At 46.7% G+C, this 24,994-nt stretch overlaps 4 protein-coding genes and 1 long non-coding RNA gene across 12 annotated transcripts; 1 reads left to right on the top strand and 4 right to left on the bottom strand.

Annotated features, from left to right (window-relative positions):
• Window positions 1-396: 396 nt before the first annotated feature.
• LOC123112501 (probable sarcosine oxidase) lies at window positions 397-2,833 on the top strand. Its single transcript, XM_044533502.1, has 2 exons — window positions 397-1,118; window positions 1,919-2,833. The coding sequence occupies exons 1-2, from the start codon at window positions 572-574 to the stop codon at window positions 2,608-2,610; spliced, it is 1,239 nt and encodes a 412-aa protein (XP_044389437.1). The 5' UTR covers window positions 397-571; the 3' UTR covers window positions 2,611-2,833.
• A 3,561-nt stretch (window positions 2,834-6,394) lies between these two features.
• On the bottom strand, window positions 6,395-10,013 carry LOC123112500 (uncharacterized). Its single transcript, XM_044533501.1, has 3 exons — window positions 9,671-10,013; window positions 7,343-7,453; window positions 6,395-6,950 (listed from the first exon to the last, which is right to left on the bottom strand). The coding sequence occupies exons 1-3, from the start codon at window positions 9,785-9,787 to the stop codon at window positions 6,711-6,713; spliced, it is 468 nt and encodes a 155-aa protein (XP_044389436.1). The 5' UTR covers window positions 9,788-10,013; the 3' UTR covers window positions 6,395-6,710.
• A 2,115-nt stretch (window positions 10,014-12,128) lies between these two features.
• LOC123112497 (pathogenesis-related thaumatin-like protein 3.5) lies at window positions 12,129-13,760 on the bottom strand. The gene is made up of 3 exons (XM_044533498.1): window positions 13,262-13,760; window positions 12,932-13,187; window positions 12,129-12,834 (listed from the first exon to the last, which is right to left on the bottom strand). Exons 1-3 carry the CDS (start codon window positions 13,746-13,748, stop codon window positions 12,519-12,521), a joined length of 1,059 nt encoding a protein of 352 aa, XP_044389433.1. The 5' UTR covers window positions 13,749-13,760; the 3' UTR covers window positions 12,129-12,518.
• Window positions 13,761-14,040: 280 nt separating this feature from the next.
• LOC123112498 (30S ribosomal protein S16-2, chloroplastic/mitochondrial) lies at window positions 14,041-16,295 on the bottom strand. Its single transcript, XM_044533499.1, has 3 exons — window positions 16,061-16,295; window positions 15,812-15,857; window positions 14,041-14,564 (listed from the first exon to the last, which is right to left on the bottom strand). Exons 1-3 carry the CDS (start codon window positions 16,191-16,193, stop codon window positions 14,324-14,326), a joined length of 420 nt encoding a protein of 139 aa, XP_044389434.1. The 5' UTR covers window positions 16,194-16,295; the 3' UTR covers window positions 14,041-14,323.
• A 243-nt stretch (window positions 16,296-16,538) lies between these two features.
• LOC123112499 (uncharacterized) lies at window positions 16,539-21,904 on the bottom strand. Of its 8 annotated transcripts, none has more exons than XR_006455523.1 (3): window positions 21,664-21,904; window positions 17,090-21,276; window positions 16,539-16,994 (listed from the first exon to the last, which is right to left on the bottom strand). It is a non-coding gene; the product is annotated as an uncharacterized lncRNA (long non-coding RNA). The 8 variants fall into 8 exon arrangements; XR_006455525.1 differs by having other exon boundaries at window positions 17,090-19,665; XR_006455522.1 differs by having other exon boundaries at window positions 17,090-17,385.
• Between the last annotated feature and the right edge of the window lie 3,090 nt (window positions 21,905-24,994).

The raw sequence follows: 24,994 nt of genomic DNA, 5'->3' as shown, positions 1-24,994 counted from the left end.
AAACCGTAGCCCAGCAACAAACGGAATCGGCTGCAAGATTAAAAAGAAAGACTAAATCGGTTGCAAGGTTAAAAAAAGACGAAATTGGTTCAAGCAAAAGAAGGATCAGTCAGGCTCAAAAGAAAAGAAAAGGAAAAGTCGGTCCAATTCAAGCCAACCCAAGCCAGCACAATTTTTAATATTTTTGCGAGGAATTAAGAGCTTTTATCATTCAATCAAAGGGGCTCCGTCACTATCAGCCATAAGGCTAGTGACAAAAAGCCAGAAGGGGAGTCTATCCAACACTCTTGTCATCTCTGGTGTGCATGCATGCTTTGCACATAGATGGACGGATACATTGGCGTGTCTCTTTACATGACCAACAACAAAATAAGTAAAAGAAGAAGCTACCCCTTCAATATGAGCCAGCACAACTGCACAAGCAGCGGCGAAGCTACACGGACGGTCATCGGTTGCCTGAGTAGCAAAACCGGTCTTTAAATACACACAAGCCTACCTCCCTCCTGGTTCCTGCCTCGCACACCCTTCACTTCCAGAGCACGCACGTACCACAGACACAGGAAGAGCAACCATGGCTGCGCAGCCGGCCGAGCGGTCGTTCGACGTGATCGTGGTGGGCGCGGGCATCATGGGCAGCTGCGCGGCGCACGCGGCGGCGTCCCGGGGCGCGCGCGTGCTCCTGCTCGAGCAGTTCGACCTGCTGCACCAGCGCGGCTCCTCGCACGGCGAGTCCCGCACCATCCGCGCCACCTACCCGCAGCCGCACTACCCGCCCATGGTCCGCCTCTCGCGCCGCCTCTGGGACGACGCGCAGCGGGACTCCGGGTACGCCGTGCTCACGCCCACCCCGCACCTCGACCTGGGCCCGCGGGACGACCCGGCGTTCGTCGCCTCCGTCGCCAACGGCGGCGCCACCGTGCTCGCCCCGGCTGCGGCGGACGCGCCACGGCCGGCGTGGGCGGAGGCGTTCCGGGTGCCGGACGGGTGGGCGGCGGCGAGCAGCGAGCTGGGCGGGGTGATGAAGGCGACCAAGGCGGTGGCCATGTTCCAGGCGCTGGCCGCCAAGCTGGGCGCCGTCGTGAGGGACAGGGCGGAGGTCGTCGACGTCGCCAGGCAAGGTGAGTAAACCGACAGAGCGCGGCCGGCCGTGTCGCACGCTCGCACGTCTTCTTCGTCTCACCTCCAACCAATTTCCTTGGAAGCATTCGGTCCATCGGCTCCTGCATGTGAGCCGGTGCCGTGCGACGCGGCCGCGTCAGCATTTTCATGGACCATCCCTAGTTGTCTTGCAAACTTTTCGTCACAAACAAATTTTTACGTGGCATCTTATACAGATCATGGCCTGATCTGGCTATCTTCACAGAGCAAATTTGTCCGCACGTATGAACTGTCGCGCCATATCAATAATTTCCACTTCCTTGCATGCAAAGGGCGCACTTTGAGTAGTGTACAATGATTGCAGCTTTAGTTGGGAATCGTCGTACCTTTCCGTGTCCAAAATAATGGACAAGAATCTCTTGCTTTATAACTCCATTTGCCATTTCTTAAACGAAAGTAGTACTTCCACTTGTCACGTCACATCACATGTACTAGTTTGGTTCATTACACTTCGGTTGGCGCACATACTACAAGCCAACGGGGTAGTGGCTAAAAATATTGCGGCAGGTTTCTCTAAAGAATCAACTAATTGTTTAAGACCGCGAGCAGAGCTGGCGCCGTCAAGTGCTTCAAAAAGATTCTTATCGCAAAAATATGCTCTAATAGTTTTCTAAATAATTCTAACCCTCATATACAAGCAAATTAAGAAGTGAAATACACAAAAATATTAGAGCATAAATGCATAATGGTGTAGCTAAAAATCGTATGCAGTAAACACGAAGTGCAACCCATATTAACTGCTAGTAAATCTTTCGAGCAGGAGAAGGAACGACGACGATCGTGGTGAAGACAGCTACCGGCGAGGAGTTCCACGGCGCCAAGTGCATCATCACGGTGGGCGCGTGGACGAGCAAGCTGGTCAAGTCCGTCACCGGCGCCGACCTGCCGGTGCAGCCGCTGCACACCCTCATCTGCTACTGGAAGGTGAAGCCCGGGCACGAGCGCGAGCTCACGACGGAGGCCGGCTTCCCGACGTTCGCGAGCTACGGCGTCCCCTACATCTACAGCACGCCGTCGATGGAGTACCCGGGGCTGATCAAGATCGCCATGCACGGCGGGCCGCCGTGCGACCCGGACGGCCGGGACTGGGCCATCGGCCCGGGCGAGGACGGGCTGGTGGAGCCCGTGGCGCGGTGGATCGACGAGGTGATGCCGGGCCACGTGGAGACCGCGGGCGGGCCGGTGGTCCGACAGGCGTGCATGTACTCCATGACGCCCGACGAGGACTTCGTGATCGACTTCCTGGGCGGCGAGGAGTTCGGGAGGGACGTGGTGGTCGGCGCCGGGTTCTCCGGCCACGGGTTCAAGATGGGCCCCGCGGTGGGGAGGATCCTGGCCGAGATGGCGCTGGACGGCGAGTCGGGGACGGCCGCGGAGGCCGGCGTGGAGCTCCGGCACTTCGGCATCCGGCGGTTCGACGGCAACCCGACGGGGAACGCCAGGAGTTACTGAGGTGAGACATGCATGGATGTTTGAGCGCGAGCATCAAGTGTTGTTGTGTGTAATTATGGTCCTTATGTCGACGTGTCAAGTGTCGCAATTTGCCAACTGGTATACTATATATGTTTGCCAAATAAGCTGTGCACCTTTGGAACAGTGAAGTAATTATTTTGTGAGCTTTGGGACAGTAAAGTGACCTATCGTACGTACGTACGTGGTGATGCAGATTTTTACCTTCCATTTTGGCACGCCAAAAATACTGGTCATCTCGACCAATCTCCCTCTGGCCGTACTGTGCATGTGTGCCGGAGTTACCTTGAGGAATATGCATCTTCACGTAGCTCCAAAGCCACTTTGTTGATTCTGACGTCACGCCTACGATCTGGCCATATATCGATCCTATCCATGCAATGCATGGGACCATACAAACGCATGTGTGCAGATCGATGTGCCACGAGCGATCGAGCTAGCTAGCAAGATCAGCTCATGACTCATGCCCGAGTCAGTGGTCAGTACACAACTACACGTACAAAAACATGTGATCCTCTCTCTCATGATAATGATTGATGTGCATGATGCGTCATGCCAATCATCATCGGGAGTATGTCTCTAATAAAACCCACATGCAAATTAGCGTGAATTATTGATCACTCACGAGCTGCTGCGTGTCCTATCAGTCCGGGGCGCCGCTAGCTAGCTAGGTGTCATAGCTGGTCGATCTGCTCCCCGTCCATATCACCATCGACCGTGGCTCGTACGTGGATCCCTTCCTCGTCCTTGTCATTAGGATAGGAAGTAGTACAGAAATATCTCATGAGATTGAGAGCTATGGACCGATCTGGAGCCAGTGACCTGTCTCTGCGTCTGCACCACTCGCAAGTGCATGCCAAGACACGTACTCCTAGTCACGGATGCTGATGGTCATGTCATCATGTCGTTTCCTACGTCCACACTAGACATGCGTATGGGCACCGTTCATTCATCACTTGACCTGGACTAGAACAGGCATATGGCCACCGTTCACTTGACCTGGAACGTGTGTTCAATTTCATCCCAAGCCCATCCAAACCTGCTAATATCACTGCTTCTAGAAGCCAAAGCTGCTGCAAGTACAAGACTCAACCCTGATGATGACGTACATTGGACCAGCAGGCGCTCGATAGCAGAATTTTCTTCCATCTCTCCGTTGAGTTTGCAGCCATCTGTTTTATCATATATCCAGGAAGCTAATGGTATTGCAGACAATGTGGCTCATCGGGTTCTCAATTCCTCCGCGGAACCTGTCTTTGAATGCAATTCTTCAGCTCGTATGCACTCTCCTTGTCCTTTTATTTCTAAACTCTCTCAAGTTCATCTACAGGACTTTGTAATCCATGTTGTACTTTGCATTAAGCTGAATGAATGTGGCGCCCGCTGTCGCCTTTCCCTGTTCACAAAAAAAAAAGATTTCTTTTTCTTGTTCTGAAGATAAAGGAAGAGAGGGTCTATCATGGCTCTGAATCGATCAATGTACATGGCTTCGGATCTACTTCCTACGTCCCATAGTATAAGATGTTAGAGCATCTACAATCAAACTTAGCAAATATGGGCTCTTAGGGGCTGTTTGGTTAGCGCCCAGGACTGCCCTGCCAAATCAAGGGCGTGCAATTTTTTGGCGTACGATTCTGCCGCCACTGCCAAGCCAAAGCATGGGCGCAAAAAGTAAAGAGGAGGTGTACTAGCGACCAAAGAATTGGCAGGGTAAGAAAGCGCTGGCACCAATCCAAACGCCCTCCTAGCCTGGTGGTCAACGCCAAAATATTGGCATGGCAGCGCTCGGCTGCCATCCAAACAGACCCTTAAATGCCCACAGACGCGCCCGCACATGTTCATTTTGAACCCTTATTTGACTGTCCATACAGCCATACTCATCATTTTCTTTCTTATATGTCCGGTCACTTGTACGTGATTTGTGAAGATGAAGAGAGGAAAATAAAAGAATGAATAAAGAAAAAGAAAAGGTGTCCGCGGTGGGCCTCGTCCTACATGACGGACTGACCTATCGAGTCCGCCAGCCATCATATTCTTTCTAGATTTGTCCTCGATATGAGGGTTCGTGGACAGCCCCCATGTATAGGGATGATATAAGGGGTCCGATTGGGTCACATTTTTTTCTTCTCTCTTATCTGGTTCTTGACTGGGCGTGTCCGCGTACGTTTGAGAAGGATTTGAGGAGGCCGGTTGTAGATGCTCTTATTACAATCGTGCTAGTGCCATCAAGAATCAAGATTACTCCCTCCTTTCCGGTTTATAGGGCTCAAATATGAAATCTCATCAACCAAGGCATTTTATGAGTGGAGAAATGTATCTCATACTTTACAAAACTATCCAAATTAAACTCATGCATTAATTTGAATTAATTGCAGTGCTTGCATGCTTGACCACTAGATGAGTAGGAACATTACATGCATTGATGTGTTTCTTTTTAATTCTTGCATGCAAAGATTTAATGCGCCTCGAAAACTAAAAATGAGATGGAGATGAGCCCTTTAAGTTGGAAAAACAAAAAAGTTGGGATAAGCCTTATAAACCGGAAAGGAGTGAGTATGTGCCAACCAGAGCAACTCCGATGTTGTCCTCCAGGTGGCCTAGGAGGCTTCGAAACCCCTATGGACCCCTAGGGCTCCTCCTTAGGACATTCTAGATTCTTCCAGAGAGAGCTCATCACGTATGCCATGCGGTGCCCCTACTCCTCCTGCATCGGCTACCACCATCAACCGATGGTGGTAGGCCACGTTCCTGGAGGCGGCGGGTGGCCTTCTCTATTAAATCCGAGGCAACAACACTTCTTCGGAGCGGGAAAGTGGTGACGGAAGCCGGCCCGTGAGCCTTTGCTATCGGTCACCCTTCGACCACCGCCTTCATTATTTATTATTCCATTTTTTTGTGCTATGCACAAAATAGAAACAACTTGTAATTATTGCTCCTTTTCTAGAATCTACAATGTGTCGCAACACCTAACTTGTGCAATTCTATAATAAACAAAACGTATTTCATGAAACATGCTCAATGTAGACTGCATACAACAATATAAATTGACATGTTTAACTGTTTTTTTACTATAAATATTGTTTTTATGATGCAAAGTGCTCATATGAATTCGACACATATTAGGGCAAGGCGCACAGCACCAACCCTCACTAGCAGAGGCACCCAACAAAAATGTGTGTATATTAGCACAAAAGCAACACTGCCCATATGCCATAATAAAACATAACAACAGATGATCACAATAAACATCCCCCTTGTCCGTTCCTGTCTTTCCACCCCGAAAAAGTGTATAATCCCACGGTACTGAAGTAAGGCACCAAAAAGACAACAATCGAATCATGTGTTCTACGAGCCTCGAACTTCAAACTTGGAAGAGCGTTCTTTAGCTCGGAGTAGTTTGTACGAACCCACTTCTGGTTAAAACTTAAAACCACCCTCCAGAGGGGTAAACATCGCTGTAAATTCTTCAGCTCCAAGTGCAGCAACAGCAGAAAACTTACCGTTTTTACCAGGGTATAGGATAAGAAGTTCATGTTTTGCGCAGTGATGATAAGGCTGTAAATTACCTGAAGCTAGGATCATTGGTTTGGTCTCTTTCCACTCCAGTTTCAGAAAACCAAAGTCCCGTCCTCATTGTTGTATGTTTGTGTTGAGAATCCCAGATTCACCCCCTGCTCAAATAACAACCTCGAGCAAAGACACTAAACGAAGGGTAAAACACAATGGGATGACAACAGCACATCCGCAAAACACACGAACATAAAGCTTTCCAAGTAAAATTGTGCTTCCGACTTAGGACAGGACTCCAATCGTGGTTCCGCACACGGTGCAGTTTCCAGAAGTCACAGCCGACATCACATTGCACAAAGCTTCCATGATTTACCGCCTCGAATGGGAAACAACATGGGCCAAGAAGACGAGAACTCTGCCCAGCGAAAAAGAATACCCCCTGAGGTACAAAATTGGCAGTTGTGTTGCCATACATCCCTACTTATTACCTAGCCCAACAAGAGCCCCATGTAAAGAGTCCATCCATGCGTGCATAATAACTTGCTTATGGAAAACGTAACAGTGAACAGTATCTATTTAGTGTTTTCTTGTTTTGGAGGAATCTCGGCCGTTGTTGCACTCGCTTGGGTGTTGACAGGCTCCACGGCACTGGCCTCGGCTTTCCTCGCCTCGATTTCTCTTTGCATTTCTATTTGGCCTCGCATTACTTGGAGCATCTCCTTCATTTGCTTCTCTTCTTTCTCCATTTGCATGTCTGTTAAGATCTGAGCATTCTTGTCGATCGGTTTGAAATACTCGTCTATGGCAGTTTCCTGAAGAGCAAGATGAAAAGAACGGATTAGAAGTTATTACACCAGTTGTTTGTATAAAACAAGTGGCATTTCAGTTTACTGACAGCGATCCTACATCTGAAATCTAAACCAAAAAAATAAGTCTATTTTGGGAGTTCCAGAAATAGCATGTTTCACAGCAATCAAACAGAAACAAGCCACTGTATTGTTCATTCATTCTCCAAAGGCCGACAACATGATGGCTGCCTCTTTTTCAGTTGTGAGATTGCACATAAACTAATCCCTCTGAACTAAAACCACGACAATAATTATGGAACGGAAGTAGTAGTAAATAATTTCTCAGAATGCAATACACATTTCCTGGGAAAGTGTTGGGTAATTAACTAGTATAAATTTGCAGTACAATGCCTTACAGCTTCTTCGAGGTGCTGATTGAGAGCTTGCATCTGCTGAACCACTTGACGAACCTCTGACAGAATAACTTGCTCTGGTTGTTTCTCAATCTCCTTCTTCTTAGCCTGAGCCTGAATAAACAGTACTGAAGTTTAACTGATATTGTAATTAAATACAATATTTGTCCTTACAGATGATTGGTGATGTCACCATGAATAATCAACCCTACATACTACCTGGAAAGGACGATCTTATCTGCAAGCCAGTGTAGTAGTTTCCTGATATTAAGTTAAGATATTCTAGTGAGCAATAGTTCAATACAAGAGACAGTATACAGAAGATTGAGGACTTCAAGGTTTCAGTGCTAAAATTAGAATAAATAACTTTAGTCCTAAGCGACACCCAAATATGCCCTGCAAAGCTACAACATTAGTTTGCATAACTGTAAGTAAAATTTGACTATCAAGAACACCGATACTTCCAGCAACCAGTGTACCCGTATCAGATACCGTGGCCGATAATGATTCTTTCCCAATACGTCCCCGATACCTCTCAGGCTCTACTAGTGCTGGTGGTGGACGCCTCTCCCCGGTGCTCCCGCTCCCCTTCCCCCCACTATCCTGTAGAATTCTATCTAATGTTAGGCTGCTGATTTCCTCCTCCTCCCTTTCTCTCTAACTGAACTTTTATGTTTGGTGAACCCGTTGGCTGTTGGTTCTTGCTTATGTTGGAATAATGGATAAGAAGATACTTCCTCCGTCCGAAAATACTTGTCATTGAAATGGATGTATCTAGATGTATTTTAGTTATAGATACATCCATTTTCATTCATTTTGATGACAAGTATTTCCAGACGGAGGGAGTAGAAGATAATGGACTGCAGTGACTAAATATATGCTAAATGGCTTGAGGCTTATTGATAGCATATTTTTTATATTGTTTTCAAAAATAGTCAAACATATCCCCGTATTGGTGCTTTTCAGAAATGACATAATTACGTATCCATATCACCCCGATACTGATAAGCGTATCCTTATCAGTGCAATCTAGTTGCCTATAAACATAATTTGGAACATATAATATGTTCTTTACATGATAGCACCACATCATTGCTAAAAGGAAATTAAGTACCTGACAAGTTCTGAAGTTCATAAGTCTAACACCGCCACTGGTTAAGGGTGCAAAGAGAAAAAAAACAGGTCGAATGCACCCGGCATACACAAACAACAAGAATGACACAAGAATTGTGGCAGCAACTCGCAGTAAGACAGGTCATCAGGACAAATGCCCTCCTATCTTTGTTTAATGATGATAAAAATTATCAACAATTAGGATAGGGAAATCAACTCAGAAATAAAAAGCGTTGCTGGAACAGACTAGGTAACCACCACCATGAGAATGGCCGGATGGCATGGCACAGGGGATTGCGGAGCAGAACATAGCTTTGGGACGACAACAGATTGGCAAACTATTCTCTTGTTCCCTGATTCAAGCTGCTACACACTAGTCCTTTATATAGGACGACTAACTTGATCCCCAAGTCTGATCTCTATTCAAACTCAAGACAAACCATACCTCTATCTTCCTAGTTCAAATGGAATCTTCCTAATTTAACCAGACCCTTACTGATAGACCCAAATGTATCCAACAAAGATACTTAATACTGGATTAACTCATTTTCCTAAACTTCCTATCTCTAACAGTCTAACATAACATACACAATGCCTTCATGGATATGCGTATCTCCTGCAGCCCTGTGCACCCACAACCACAACAGTTGCAAAGTTGATCAGATATGCGGTGTGCTTCTAGTGAGTTCCTAACCATTACTCCCTCCGGTACAACCCAAAAAAACTTGCAAGATAATTCAGTGTCCAGGGAGCAAACAATTGTGGTCAGATGCATTACACTAACTAAAGAAGATGGTTAACTGAAATAGTGACAATTTTCCCCAGACAAGACAAACTGAACAAGCCGGACAATGGATACGCATTGCGAGTTCCACACTAAATGCGCAAAGTTATTCTCTTAGCACAACACTCCTTTTTTCCTAATATCAAGCAGTTCTCGTTTACAGCCATGTCAAACAACTTAACGAGAAGAACACGAATCCAATCAAAACCAAGTGTCTGTCAGCCCTACTGCCCTAGTGTAATTAAGAGTTCAATCTTCACGCCTGGAGGCCAACCCTATCCTAATTCCGAGAGATCCTCCAAAGTAAAACAGCTGGAAAGCCTAGAAGATTCAGTGGAGTCTTGGAAGGCCGGTGAATGATGTTTTCCTAAAATTGATAGAATAGATAGGAGTACATATCAGCCAAGAAATGGCGGACCCAGCCTCTTTCTCACCTGCTGGAGGCGCTGCTGCAGCTGCAGCCTGTAGGACCGGATCCTCCTCTCCTCGTAGCCGGACATGACCCGCACCACGAACCATGCCTTCCTCCCGAACTGCACCAGCTTGTCCATCCCGCCCGCGGACAAGCGATTCGCGCAGAAGAGGCGGCCAGAGACTGCGGTGTCCCGACGAGTAAGAGTGGGGACGGCGATGGCGGCGACGCGTGAGAGGCGGGCGTGTCCCGAGCCGGCGGGGCGTGCGATCGAGGCGACGGCGGCGACGCTAGGGCACGGCACGGCGGCGGCCGGTGGTCGAGTATCTGGGGAGATTTGCAGCTAGTTGGATCGTGACTTGACCTCGCCGGTTTTGCCTGGGCAATATGGCTGCCTGAGAGTGGCCTGGAGATGCTCGCGGAATTGCCTAACCAGGCAGGCGCCACATTGGCAACTGGGCCCCTATGTTGACCATTGTGGGCATTGACAGTAAATGCCGTATTTTAAAAAAAAAGTCATGTAAGATGTGTCTCATTCATATCATAAAAATTAAAATACAAGTCACCTAAAGACTAACATGATAAAACTGAAAAGACAACGTAACATCTCCGAGCTTAACACTAACCCCCGTCACCTACCTTCGGCACCACCACAATAGCGACCGAAGAAAAAAATGACGGATCACCTCCTCACCTGAGCTATGCGGTCTTCATCGCTGATATGCAGCTTTGCGGACCTTCAAGGTGACTAAACAAAAATAAAGCCATTTACAGTTGAATGAATCAGACCGGGGCAACACCCCGGACACACCACCACGACTAAGACGTCAAAGAAGGAAACCATACATGTCATCCACGAACCATGAACCCAACACACGTTTCGTCTTCCAGATGTCGTCGATACGTACCGCAATTTGCATCCGCTCCTGGACTACCTCCCAAGCTCCACGTCGACACTGGAGCAAATGGCGAAGCCCGAGGACACAGGTTCACCACGAGAATGCCAACGCCACATCATCCTTGCTTGAACAGATTGGTTTTCAGATCTGTCCCTAACCATAGGACCGATGGCCTCGTCAGGGAAGGATACGAAGAATCTTTATTCAGCGTCGTCATCGTCATCGCAAAGGCCAAGAAGATGAACAACCTAAAAACCTAGACTCGATGGAGTAAAAACGATTCACACGCATGGATCCGGTGACCCCCCTCCCACCACCGATGACCGAGGTTGCCGGTGGAGGGGAGCCGCCGGAGGACTATGCTGAAAGATTGGCCTGAGAGGAGAGAGAGGGAAAACTTCCCCTGGCCGATCGATGAAAGTGAGCGAGCTGATGACCGTATGTCCGTCTCGGATATATTTATGTTTAGTAACTAGCAAAAAATCTCGTGTGTTGCAACGGGAGAATAAATAACACACATTCTTAACCCAATAACCATGATTCAAGACCCTAATGTGTTCACGTCCTTTATTTTCACATGGCATCACATTTGTGTTGTTGATGGTGGTCTCAGTGCTCATACAACGAAAGCGTGTTTGAATGCGGTCAGTTCTAAGGCATCTCTCTCGCGCACACTCGTTTGAAATAAAATGAGAAATATGTTTTTTTCGCGAGGTTTTTCACATGTGTGCATGCGTGGTTTTCGATGTTTTCTTTCCTCTCTATCAGTAAGAAAGAACGAATCGTACATTATAGATTAAGTTCACATCAAAATAATATTTTAGAAATATTTAACAGCTAAAAATAGCATCATATTTAGATTCTACACGTTTTTCCGTTGCATTGCCAGAATCCATGTTCCATATTTGAAGCGGGTTGACCTCTGTGCTCCTCTCATGGTATAATCCTCTTCCTGCTGAGCCCCCTTTCTCCTCGGTCCACAGAGAAAAAAATGTAGGACTGATGCCGACAGTTCATCACGGAAGAAAGAACTCACAGAGCCGGGATCGGTATCTAATAGTACTACTAACTAATACTAACATATATAAATAGATATCTAGAAATAGAATAAACTAATATATAGATAATTTAAATTGAAAAGAACTGTCTTTTCTGTATACCTTTCCCGTTCTATTGCTACCGCGGGTCTTATGCAATCGATCGGATCATATAGATATCCCTTGAACACAACATAATTTTGTTTTAGATAAACTACGGATTGATTAACTGAAAAGTTAGGGGGTTTTATGTTAAAACGGAAAAAAATGATTCGGTTGACTTAAATATGAACGGCGGGTTGACTGCCTAAAACATCAGGAGGCTTTCCAAGAAAATAGAGTGACTTAAACGTGTACCACGGGTTTGTTTATGGAAAACAGAGGGGGTTTTTTTTTTGCAAAATGTATGACGGACGACTAGAGATCCAATTTCCTTTATTGTTAGGTAAAGATAAAGATTTTGTGAGTGTATTTGTGCAGTTTCCGATCGCGTCAGATGGACAAGTTCAGTGACCCTGAACTGAATATATGGTTCTTTTTCATCGAAAAAAAGAAGAAGAAGAAGAATGTATCGTACTTTCCACAGGATTCATCCCAGGTTTTCGACAAATGAGTGTGTGTATACCGAACACACGTCCTGTCGAGAGGTGATCCACGGGAGGTAAGTGTCAACCATCAGAGTAAAACGGATCCGATCTTTTACAATTACTCGCCTAACATCTGCTGTAAACTAATCAACTACTAAATGGCATGGTAAGTTGGAGCTCTGTAAACATATCCACGAAGGATGAAAATAAGTTTGGATCGTGCAAACATCCAACGCATGAATGAAAGGCCCTTCTCGATCGCCCCGTCTCTTCTTTGCCGCAGGCTGCGTTAAACTAAGAGTCAGCTTAAACTGTCGCCAGCTCGTGCGCAGAGCAACGGAACACGGTCAGGCAAAGCAGAGGAGCAGCAGCAGCGGAAGCCACGGCCGGATGTACGTCGTCGTCGTCGTCGTGCAAGCCGACGAGATCCTCATCGCCGGCGGTATGCGATCGCCGCCAGGCCCGTAGTTGTAAACCGGCGGCAGGTAAGCGCCTCCGGCTCCACCTCCACCGCCGTTGTAGCCGTCGTAGGCCGGCGGTGCATAAGCGCCCGCCCCACCGTTGCCGGACGCTGGCGGCGCGATATCGTTGGCTTCGGCAGCACCGGTGCTGCGGCCGCCGATGATCTGCGCGCCGAGGAACACGGCGTCCGACTCCTTTATCCTGCACCGGAAAGCCGACCACAAAGCTGTTAGCCACGCAGTCCACAAGCGTGTCGTGTATGTATGTTTGCCAATGCCACGGTTGTTGATGAGCTGACCCGGAGGTGGGGAGGCAGAAGGCGACGGTGTAGTCGTCGGCGTTGCAGGTGAAGGTGCTGGTGCTGTCGTCGTAGGCGTAGCTGTAGGCGCGCGGGCACGCCATCTTGAAGACGGACGAGTACGACGTCGGCCGGCACGCCGCCGGCGTGCCGTAGGCGCCGCTGCAGCAGTACCTGTCCTGCCCGAACGCCTCGCACGCGCTCCGGCACGCGATCGCGCCGCCGCCGTAGTCCACCCGCAGCTCCGTCGGGCACGCTGCTCCATACACCGGGATCATCAGAGCCGGCAATGGCGCAAGGCTAGCATGAGATGTTGACTGAAGTACTTACAGCGGTTGAGGTCGGCCAAGCAGCCGGTGGCGTTGCACGCGCCGGGCCCGCGCAGCGCGCGCGGTATGGCGACGACGGGGAGGTTGTACCCGTCGACGAGGCTCACGTCGTAGAAGTCCTCGCCGCCGCCCTTCCCCAGCGTGACCTCGAAGAGCGTGGCCGGGGGCGTGGCGCCGGCGCCGCGGCACTCCATGCGCCCGCCGCAGTCCCCGGTCTGGCACACGCCGGCGCCGGCCGCGTCGAACACGCACCCGGTCCGCGCCCACATCCGCCCCGACCACCCTGGCGGCGCCGCCAGCCGCACCGTCTGCCCCGGCCCGAGCTCGAACCCCGTCGTGGACAGCTGCGGCGTGCCGGAGCCAGCCAGCGTGCCCGGCCATATCGGGTAGGCGCAGTAGTTCGCTATGGTGAACGTCGTCGCGGTCGCGCCCGCCGAAGCGTGCGCCAATGCCAGCACGAGGAGCCATAGCATGCATTGATCTCCCATGGTGAGAGACTTGCCCATGGAATTTTTTAGAAGATGCTGTCAGGTGACAACATGCCTTTCATGGCAGTGAGACAACCGACCAATACAAGGAAGGAAGCACACAAGAAATCGTCAACACAAACAAACGCCACAGGTATCCACAAGGATGCCGCAAGACAAGGTGCACCTTTTTAAGCTACACAATCAAGCAATATATGTCACCTTTGCAACCACATCAGATAAAGCATCGATTGGATCACACAGCAGGAATAATCATACATGCCTATCAGAGCATATGTTGCGCAGATGATTATGGGGCACCCAGTTCAGCACTTTACTTGAATTATTATTTGTCAACTTGAGCATCCAAAAGGAATGCAGAAATTGCATAATCCATTCAAAAGGAACCATATTAGGACACGGCGTAGTAGACTGGAGACGGCTGGCTAACACATGGTGCAGCAAAGGCTAACAAAGCAGAGTTACATGACGAAATTGTTGAAGATCATACACTATGTGCTCATAATCTTAGCAGAAGCACAATAAACAAATTCTTTTGTCTTGCAGCACCACTCAATATGCCAGAAGAGAATCTATCACGCCTCCAACGAAGGTTCTGTAGGTGCTTCAGCATCACCTTCAGCAGCATTGGGATCATCGACAATCGAGACACCCTCAAGATCCAAGGGACGGCCAGTCATCGGATGAATGGGGTTCCTGTCACGAGGTCCACCCTTCCGGCCCATAGCTAGCAACGGAGGTGGCGGCAGAACACCGGCACGGAAGAGGATACGCTGCACAGGATCTGATGGTTGTGCCCCAACAGATAGCCAGTACCTACAACAGAAGTACAGTTGTACGGTGTCACTATAGTTGTAGGATGTCATGTGGTGTTGCACGGTAGGCAGAAAAAACAACATGGCATATTTGTAGCAAATACTATCAGTAAGTCTGCTACGGATTCAATCAATGATGTAGCTTAAAAATCTGAACCCCTATTCTGCAAATCAGTAATTTTCTTCTCAAATGGATGGAGGCAGCGAGTGTATAACTGAATGATGCTTACCAATTAGCATCCAATCAACAAGCATAGTCCAGCACCACATAGTTTTTCTTGTCTTTCCTCTGCTTTACCTACTCAACACCTCCAATTACAGGGGAAGATCAACATAGAGGCCAGTGGGGGCATATTTTCAAACTTCTGTAAAGTTTGCTTGTATTTCACTGAAAATTACTTCAGAATTTCATATTTTGTAGAAGAAGTGCCCCCACTCCAAATTTGAGTGTCACTACTCACTAATAGTTGTAGGATTCATGTGGTGTTGCAGGGCAGGTGTTAAAAACAGCATGGCATATTTGTAGCAAAAATACCCATCAGGTGTGCTATGGATGCAATCAAGCACATCTGCACATCTTATAAGAGGTGCTGGAGAAACCTGAATCCTTATTCACCAAATCAATAATTTTCTTCTCCGGTGGAGGGATGCAGCAAGCGTAGAAGTGAATGATGCTTGTCAATTGGTACTATAATCAACTAGGATAGTGCAGCACCAGATAGTCTAGCTTGTCTTTCTTCTGCTTTACCTACTCAACATCCCCAATGATACAATCTACCGCCAAAAGGTATGGGAACAACAAGACTCGATTTATGTAGGTTTCAAAGAAAAGGCATAACTTATTTAATCAGGTTCATCCTTTACAATGCCCAACCGGCCATCAAAGACTAAAGCTACTACTGGGATGAACAAACACTGTTACTACTCTATGTTACTTCTAGAATAGGCTCTTCTACTTTACCTACTAAACATCCCCAATGATACAATCTAACGCCACAAGGCATGGGAACAACAAGAATCTATTTATTTAGGCTTCAACGAAAAGCCCAACTTATTTAGGTGTTTACCCACTAAAATGCTCAACCAGCCATCGAAAACAAGGCTACTGGGATGAACAAACACTGTACCATTCTATGTTACTTCTAGAGTAGTCGCAGCAGAAGCTGCAATAAGCGGAATTTTTCTCCAAAAAGGAGTACAACTGAACAACACTCCCTGAAATGAAAATCAGGAGCAGGCAAAACTCACTTGACCCGGTCGAACTTGAGCCCCATCCTCTTGCCACCATCCTTCCCTGCAGACAGCAACAGAAAAAGGCACACATTTCCTCATCAGCCATTCTTCAGTTAGCAGCACCAGAGCTCCCCCCCGCCCACGCGCAAAATCGCATCACAAAACATGACCCGGACAAGCCCAGCCAAGCGGGGCTGACCCAGGTGGGAGTTCGAGGTGGGGCGCCGGGGATACATGTACAGATCGAAAGGTGGGCTGCCTCACCGGGGAGCGGGTTGTAGTAGCCGAGGACCTCGAGGTGCTTGCCGTCGCGCGGGGAGCGGCTGTCGGCGGCCATCACCCGGTAGAAGGGCCGGTTGCGGCAGCCGAACCGCGCGAGCCGGATCCGGACCACCATGCCTTCTTACTTTTCTTCTTCGCCGCCGGCCTGCGGTTCTCCGGGTGAGGGGTCGTGGGGGAAGAAGGGTTTTGGGTTGGGGATTAGTGCGTGTGCTTTTTCTTTCTGGGCTTGGCCTATCCATCTGTTTGCGCGATCGTTGGGCCCGCAATGAGCCATTTCCTTAGCGGGCTAAACTTGGGCCAACCGATGTACCAGAATTAGATTGCTAATTCTCAAAAGGAAAAAAAGGTCGCTGATTCCTAATCGTAAATTTAAGCTTCAGTACGCTAAAAAGAAAATTTAAGCCCCATTTGTCATTTTCTCTCTCCATGAAAATATATAACCCATTTGATCAATTCACACTTGTGAATAGAAACAATTTATATCTCACAGAGGTAACAGGTGACAGAACTTGTCAGTAAAATTAAGTTAAGAATACAGGTAAAATCTACATGAATTCACACACACGCGCGCGCCACACACACACTAGAACACTAACAAAAACGTGCCTAGTACAGAAGGGAACTCTCGTACATGGAAGAAAAGCAAGCTCGTAGATGGAACCACTCTGGTCTCTACACTAGACGTTCGAGAACATAACTTCTCCCTCACTGCACGCAGTGTTCAGTAAGGTGCTAGACATTTGTGACACCACAGACCAGCACCAAAATCACCGATTATGCAGGATAAATCGACCAGCGACCAGTGAGCGAGATGAGGTGCGTCGTCTGGAGCCTATATGCCGCCGAGCCATAAGCGGCTGCCTTTCTGGACACTGCTCCCACTGATATTCTCCTGGTTGGTGCAGAGATGTTTTTCCTGCTCAAAAGATGAAAGGAACACATGAAGGGTTAAGCTTTGTCCAGGAATGAATGCAGTGGGGATGGAGTGGGGGAAAAGAAAGAACAAGAGACCTGAACTGTATCCTTGTTTGCAGTGTGCCTCTTGCCATTGTTCCTCAACAGACAGCGACGACGTTATTGTTGCTGTTGACCTGTTGTCTAACAAATATCACAAATCCATACTGTGGCTTGTTTTTCCTACCTAAGAACACCTAAAAAGTGGACCAAGCAGCAAGCCAAAACAGAGATTTCTTGCTACAACTGCAGAATCTATGTCAAGACTGAGAGAGATAGAATGCTGATCTGCATCCGATGTCTACGGCATCAAGGAATTTGCATCTGTGAAAACTTTTGGATCAAACTGTTCCCTGTTGGAAATAACAAGTCATCCAAAAATGCAGTCAATTATACATTTCAAACAAAGCAGTGAGCCAATCAACTTTCAATCTCATAACTTATGTAGTGAATAAGAAAAAATGTTCGCGAGAATCAAGAAAATGCTGATGGATGCCCAACTTTTCTCCAATGTTGACAAAAGAAATGTTGCATGATGCTTTTGGGATAAAAGTTGAATTGTACAAGATGATGCTTTTGATCAAATGAACATAGTAAAAGATAGCATATTCTAAGTGTAATAAAAATATTATTGTTTATAGATTTGATTCATGACTCTATGCCTGAGATCTGTTTATCCATAGCTAGCCTGCATGGCTAATTCAGTCTAATAAAAAGTCTCCATGCTTATTAGATAACACATGAACTGAAAAAGACACTTAATAGCAGCGCATAAGATACAAACATTTAGGTTCTGAAGACGCAACATTCCGTTTCTGTCTACACCTTTAAATGAGAGATATGCCAAGGCATAAATCTAAGTATTTTCTTTAGTCTTCTCTTCCTTCCCTTCTAATCTCCAAGTCAACAAAGAGATTTAAATGAGAGATATCACCTATAATTCCAAAAACACATTCATTATTGTCCGCAGGCTTATGTATCCCACAAAATATCCATTGATGTCCGTATGTTGATGTACCATTGAATAACAAAAAATAAATTGATTTATGCCACCCAGCATTACTGGACTGCATTATTGCTACGAGTGCTACACAAGGCGTAGACATCACTTATCCAGTTATGCTGCTACAGATATCCATATTGAGTAAGCAATATCAACCTTGCAGATGTAAAAAAGAAACAAAGATTTCATGTTTTCCTCGAATGATTAAAATGAAAGTGAAAGGACATAAACAATGCACGGTGCATACGGGTAGGATGGAAGTTCAGTATCTATTTTCTATGATCATGAAAACTACTCCTGTGGAATGCTCTTATCTACAAGAAATCCAGGTACTTGTATTTCAAACCTCCCAGTGTGCAGCCAAGAGGAATTATGCAATTATATATCTCTGTTAGGTCTACTGTGAGTAGATGAATGCTTAGCTAACAAATCTTGGCAGTGGGGCAAGGATGCCGACAACAAGCGATTGCGTGCCCAAGTTTCTTACAAACAACTTTGATGTAAACGGCTACTTTAATTTGGTCGTTGTTTGGGTGATGACGTTGAATAATTTGTTAACTTTATCAGTAAGACTCTGTTTGGCATTGACGTGATTCTATCAATTGGTCACAGAGCGTAGTTGCGGGTCAATCTCTCTCACGCATCCATGACGTAGGATTGATCTCTTCAACTTCAAAGAGCAAATCAACAGGGGGCAGAGCTTAGTATCATTATTTTCTACTTATGAATCAATCCACATTTTGGTTCAAGCTCATCACTGACAACAAAAGCACTTCCTTATCTATTTTCCCCGTATCAGTCTCTCACACAATCAGATTCATAATGATGTAGTTACCAACATGACTGCCATGTAAGTGTTTCACAATTAAACTTCATTTACATCAGATAAAGCCATTTCAAATAAACATAATTAATCCCATGCATTATTGCAGCAAACCAACGAGCATAAAAAAAAGGCAAACCTTTACTAGAAGTGCGAAGTTGATTACTGATGTGAACCTTGGGAGAAGTACAGCGCAAAGGAAGGCTTGACTTCATTTGCAATACAACAATCAACAAATGCGCACATGACATAAAAGGCATTATTCACATTGCTTTTTGAGGAGAAGTTTTGTAGGTCGTTGTATCCTGTCAAACCAACATCATTTTGCTGAGTCCTAGCTAGAATGAATCTGACAAAAATCCAAGACTGTAGGTGAATTATCACACGATGAGCATTTCTTATCTGAAAATGGGATTTTGGCTCATAATCCAACAACACGATTTTCAATCTTGGTGCTAGAAACAGGATAAAAAACGTGACCAACTAAATACTGGCATGTAGAACCTAGATGACGAACCTCTGCTCTCCACCAAGGTCCATAGGACCTTATCAGTTTGCAGTTAAAAATTCAATCCACCAACCAACCCTTGTTAACCTAACTGCTTTCTTGTAGTACACAGTTAAACAGAGATGAACATTAAGTTGTCAGGGAAAGAACACGGTTGTTACTTCTTTGACATTCGAATTAATCCATAGTGCATAAGACAAACGAATCCAACCAACAGAGAACATTGATAGGCTTACCTCATTAGGAAATGAATGTGAATGCTGTTGTAAGCCTGTACCTCACTCTCTAGACAAGTCAGACTACTCCTTCGGAAAACCAAACCGTTTATAACATGTTAGTGGACAGTAATCATGAAGCTGAAGATAAATAGTGATTTAGTTGGCCAATCAATTATTAGGCCACCAACGTGAACAAACTCAAAAGGAGTATGACAACCACTAGTATCAAGGGCATGGCAAGTATCGCCTCAAGAAAACATACTAGCTTTGATACGATATGTTTTTTCCATGTTTGAAATCAGCGAACTGCACTCTATTGAGGATCTACCACAGATATTTCAAGAAAAAAAATCATGAGCCCTGACGCACAGCGCTCAAATTTCTGGAACAGTATCAAAAGATTTCAACACTATTCAACAAGTCAATACAGCAGTCTCTCCCAGAGACAGTGGCGGTAAATATGAGGTTATGTATATGTGTGTCCTAGAGACTATGATCAATCAGGCATTGTAATACTAATTAGCATGCAAAACCTTAAATTTTGTTCTTTATCAGTTGAGGGAGGACTTTTTTCTTCTTGTTTACACAAAGGATACATCCATTGATTTGCAGGACTTAGCTTGACTGCCCAGAATTGTTAAAAAATAAAAACTATTATTCTATTATCTTTACTGTATGAAGTAACAGAAAATTGTGATCTGCGGGATAATTTGCAAACGCTGTAGGAGGCTGGAAGCATTGAAGATTATGCTATATAGCAGTGGTATGTGTTGGTACATACGATTTACACCTTTACAACACCGACTGCTGGATAATCTGTTGTAGATAAGACCAAAATAAGAAACATTATGATCACTTGTTCACTTGCCTATCATGATATTCCATATTTGCCCTCCACAAATGAAAATTTCCTTCTTCGTGACAGCATCATGCTGGATTAAGTAAAAGTATTATATATGAAGCTTCCAGCTATAATATATTTTAGTGTCGTTGTTCATCAGGTAACTCCAGAAACACAGCGCGGATCAGTATGGATACGGCAATGTGAAAATATCTTCTAGTATGCAACCTGCTAGCAGTCTTCGGATAAATATAAACTAGATGAGGAAGGTAGAAGCTACCTTTCACAGGTCATTAGTATGTCTCATCACTAGCAACAAATAAAGGTTCCATACTGATACCACTGCATCTTCGCTATGTTAGTTAAACTTCTTTTCTTGTGCACAACCATCACTAACTTCCCATGATCGGGAAAACAAGAAGGTACAGTACAATAACCTCCAGCATTCTAGAAGTTTTAAATAGCTTGGTGACAACACACACATGCACACAATGCTAAACGAGATTTAGATAATCGTAAAACTAAATGAAACGCTAGTAAGATAATCATAAAACTAAATGAAACGCTGATAAATTGATTAGTCAGTCATTTAATACTACCAAGCTGTTGATATGTTCAAGTTTGAGCGAGCTTCACAAGCATTCCCATCATGCAAGCAGTCAACTAAAACGTTACGTCCCGGCACCCTTTTAGGTAAGCGGCGGCTTAAAAGAATGTTATCCCATCCATACACTGAATGATGCAGATCTTGGCAGCGGGAAGAACGAGCCATCGAGGCCGGTAGAAAGCTTCCGCGTGCTTTCGTCCAGCAAGGCGAAGTGCTTCACAAGTTAATGGACGATTCACCTCACCTGAAGCCAATCCTGCCAATGTCAAATGGTTGGTTTGACACATACGAACTTTCGCTAACGACAACCGCGTTAGAAATAGCATCGCGGTCACGGGATGTTGTTTCAAAAAGGATTTCTTAACCAGACTCACACTCCAATTTGCTAACAAAATAACCTTTGCATACAACTGTCAATTTCCCTGAATCCTGCAATGCAGACAGGGTCACTGCACATGCTTTTTCCTATCGCTGTTCTACGAATCTTCATGTGACACGCCGGGCAGCAAATCATCAGTCGTGTCGAAGGCGCAACCCTCCCCCCGCCCCTCGTTCCGAGAAAATTAAAAGCTACTGTGCGCAATCTGACCGCTAGGAAGTAGGAACGACAGCAGCAGTAACAACCACGCACCTTTCAGCGGTCTCTCTCGACGGCGCGGCGGATCCCGCCGTCGTGTGGTCTCCCCCTCCCGCAGGTGGTGCGCGGGCGCGCTCGCCGGCGAGCTGCTCCGCTCGCCGCCGCCGCAGCGAGCCCGGCGAGAGCCCGTGGCTCTACCGCGCCGTGTCGATGTACGGGCTTTTCGAGATGGAGCGCGAGTTGGTCCAACCAGACCGAGTTCGGGTGAGACGGACCAGAAAGAGGAAAGCGCGGAAGCTGCCTGCACGACCGGTACAAGGAACCGAGCTAATTAACAAGCGCTCCTTTGGCAGTCTCGTAACGATCAGCGCCACTTAATGCGCTTTCAGCCGTCCGTCACGTATCGTGTTCTGAATGCTCTCTTTGATTTTTTATTTTTTATTTTTTCGCACGTGTTTTCGGCTTTTTAAACAGGTTCTTTCGACGTTTCGGTTTTTCACCGGTCTTCCTGAACTTTTGGACCAAAATTAATTTCGCAAAAAACATGTTTTTTTCTTTTTTTTTCCTTTCGCAAGAGTCATGGTTTTACTTCCGCGAGATGCATGGTTTTGCCAGAGTCACGGCCGTGCCTCTCGGAAACGGGAAAAAACGTGTTTTTTGTTTTGTTTTTTTCTTCCGCGAAAGTCACGATTTTGTTTCCGAGAGAGACACAGTTGTGCTTTCGCAAGAGTCACGACTGTGCCTCTCGGAAACGGAAAAAAACGTGTTTTCTGTTTTTTCCTTCCGCGAGTGGCATGGTTTTGCTTCCGCAAAAAGGCACGGTTGTGCTTTCACAAGAGGCATGGTCGTGCCCCTCGAAAATGAAAAAAAAAACATTTTTTGTTTTTTTTCATGAGAGGCGCGGTTTTGCTTCCACGAGAGGCATGATTGTGCTTTCGTGAGAGGCACGGTCGCGCCTTCTCGGAAACGAAAAAAAAGTGTTTTCTCTTTTTGTTTCCTTCCGCGAGAGGCACGGTTTTGCTTTCACGAGAGGCACGGGCATGCCACTTTTGAAAAGGGAAAAAACCCGTGCTCCCGGTGTGGTTTTTTCCGTAAAAAAATCATTAAAACCTCTCAACATGGAATCTAATTTTGAAGATTTCAAAGCGAGTAATTCAACGGTGAAAACGGTTCGAGATTTGGACGCACGGTTAAAGAGATAAAAACATTTTGAATAAACAAATCTACGAAAAAAGGGAGCGCGCCACTTGTCGTAACCACGGAAGGTGGGAGTGATCTTTGCAACGTGTACTCCTTAATTTCGTACAAGGAATGGAGCGGACCCAAGCAAACCTGGCCATATGGACCGTCCCTCACGGGCTAGCCCGTGGGCATGAATTTTCGGCTGGGCACGGGCCAGGCACGTCACACGAATAAAAGGGTCGGGCTAGTCTTTTACCCGCCACGCAAAAAGCCCGATCCATGTGCATCGGCTGATTGGCCAATTCGGTGTTAGGATGGGAGGTGTGCGACGGTTTGGATGAAAATCCTGCTCGTCTTCGATCGGAGCTGGCGACAACGACGCCCGTGCGCATCGTTTCCCTTCTTGGAGGCGTCGTAAAGGTGTGTCGGCATATCCCCTTCTTGATCGGGATTGGGTCTCCGGGTGAAAGCCTTGGTCAGTTGCAGGACCGACGATGGCAGCGTTTGGCGGCGTTACTTTGTTGAGAGCATCGCGGAGTTTGGCGGCGTTTGGAGACTTGGCTTTGAGGTCTTGTGTTGTGGTTCTCTGGTTCTTGCTGCTGGTTCGAGTCGATCTTCGTGGGCGCTATGTACGCAACTGTCGATGCTTCAAGAAGATGGCATCGTCGGGTCAGACCGAGTCCCACTATCCACTCGACGTCTCCTCTTAGGCATTTAAGGGTGGGTAGTGCGTTGGCAAAGAGTGCCCACCTGAAGTTGTTGCTCTTCGTGGTGTTTAGCATTTGTCGCGGCTAGATTATTGGCTTAGGGTAGGCTCTTTGTCTCGTGTTTGTAATTGTTGTGGTGGCTAATCTGTTGATTAGCTTGGGTGTGGAGTTCTTGCTGCACTCGTTGTTCGCAACATGTTGTAGTGTCTTGTAATTCAACTTCTACCTTCTATAAAAATATGATACGCCTAGGCGTACTCTAAAAAAAACCAGTCACATCACGACCCTTTTGTATTTTTTATGTTTTTTATATTTTTAAAATATTTTTAGACTTTTTTGTTTTTCTTTAGAAATAGAATTTCGTAGACCGAAACGCAATGTGGGCTGACCTTTTTATCTGGCATGCCAAGCCAATCCTCGTAGCTAGGACTTCGGGTTGACACAACCCCTTTTCTAGAAGGGCCCACAAGGGCCGGCCCGGCCCATATGCCAGGTTTTCACCAAAGAGAGTCTACTTCAAGTTTTGCAACAGAAAAATGTATTTTTGGTCCTTTAAGTTTACCACAGGTAGATATTTGGCCCCTCGACTTTTTCCGTTTATATTGTGTCCCTCAAGTTTCAATATCAGACATGTTTTGTTGAAAATCATAAATTAAGCAGTTTGAGATGACACGCCCCGCGCAGCGTTCCACCATGCAAAAATTATCCGTAGCTTTGATCCGCTCGTACGTCATGCCCACCACCTTTGCCCTCCTCTGTAGTCGGGGCGCCACTACAACGTGGACATGGGTGACGGAGCACCACTACGGTGTGGACACGAGCATGCCGACAAGTGCCACACCATCTATGTCGATGACGCGCGAGAGGCACCACTCTGGGAGCCAGAGTTAGGAGACGACGTCGAGCACCACAATGACGTTCTATAGAGCAGATATCACAAACGCAACGAAGATGGCGAGCAGGGTCTCGGTTGTGTCAGGGGATGCGGCGACAGGCTCGTTGTCCCAATAGCCCCCCATGACCATGCATGTGAGCTCATGCAGCATGCCGAGGGTCCATCAAAGACTTGAGCGCAATAGCCCGACCTTAGCGGCAACAGCACACGGAGCTCCGCCTGCAATGGCAAGGCCATGGCCCTCATCTCAGGTGTGGTGGAGGAGGCACTCTCTGGTGTGCCACCTCAACCATCGGCTAATCCCATGCTCGGGGGCGCGACACGGTTCCATTCGCACGACAACTGAGTCAGCGGTGGGAATGCAGCAAGGCCAGTGGAGGCGGTGGTTACAGTTTTCACTAGAAATCACATGGGAGAGGCAAGCTTTTGGTCATGTTTTCATCTTAGTCCTTAGTTTATCTGTTATTTGCGAAATGGTCCCTATGATTTACCAGAAAACTGACACTACACCAGTGGTTTACCGTGTGTATCTGGTTTTGGACGAAACATTCCTGGTATCAAAACATGAAGGACGAAATATAGCCAGGGAAAGATGACTGGC

This window comes from Triticum aestivum, chromosome 5B (genome assembly GCF_018294505.1).
Source record: "Triticum aestivum cultivar Chinese Spring chromosome 5B, IWGSC CS RefSeq v2.1, whole genome shotgun sequence".
Taxonomy (NCBI): Eukaryota; Viridiplantae; Streptophyta; class Magnoliopsida; order Poales; family Poaceae; genus Triticum; species Triticum aestivum.
The sequence above is the reverse complement of the archived record's forward strand: the minus strand, read 5'-3'. Positions and strand labels throughout refer to the sequence as shown.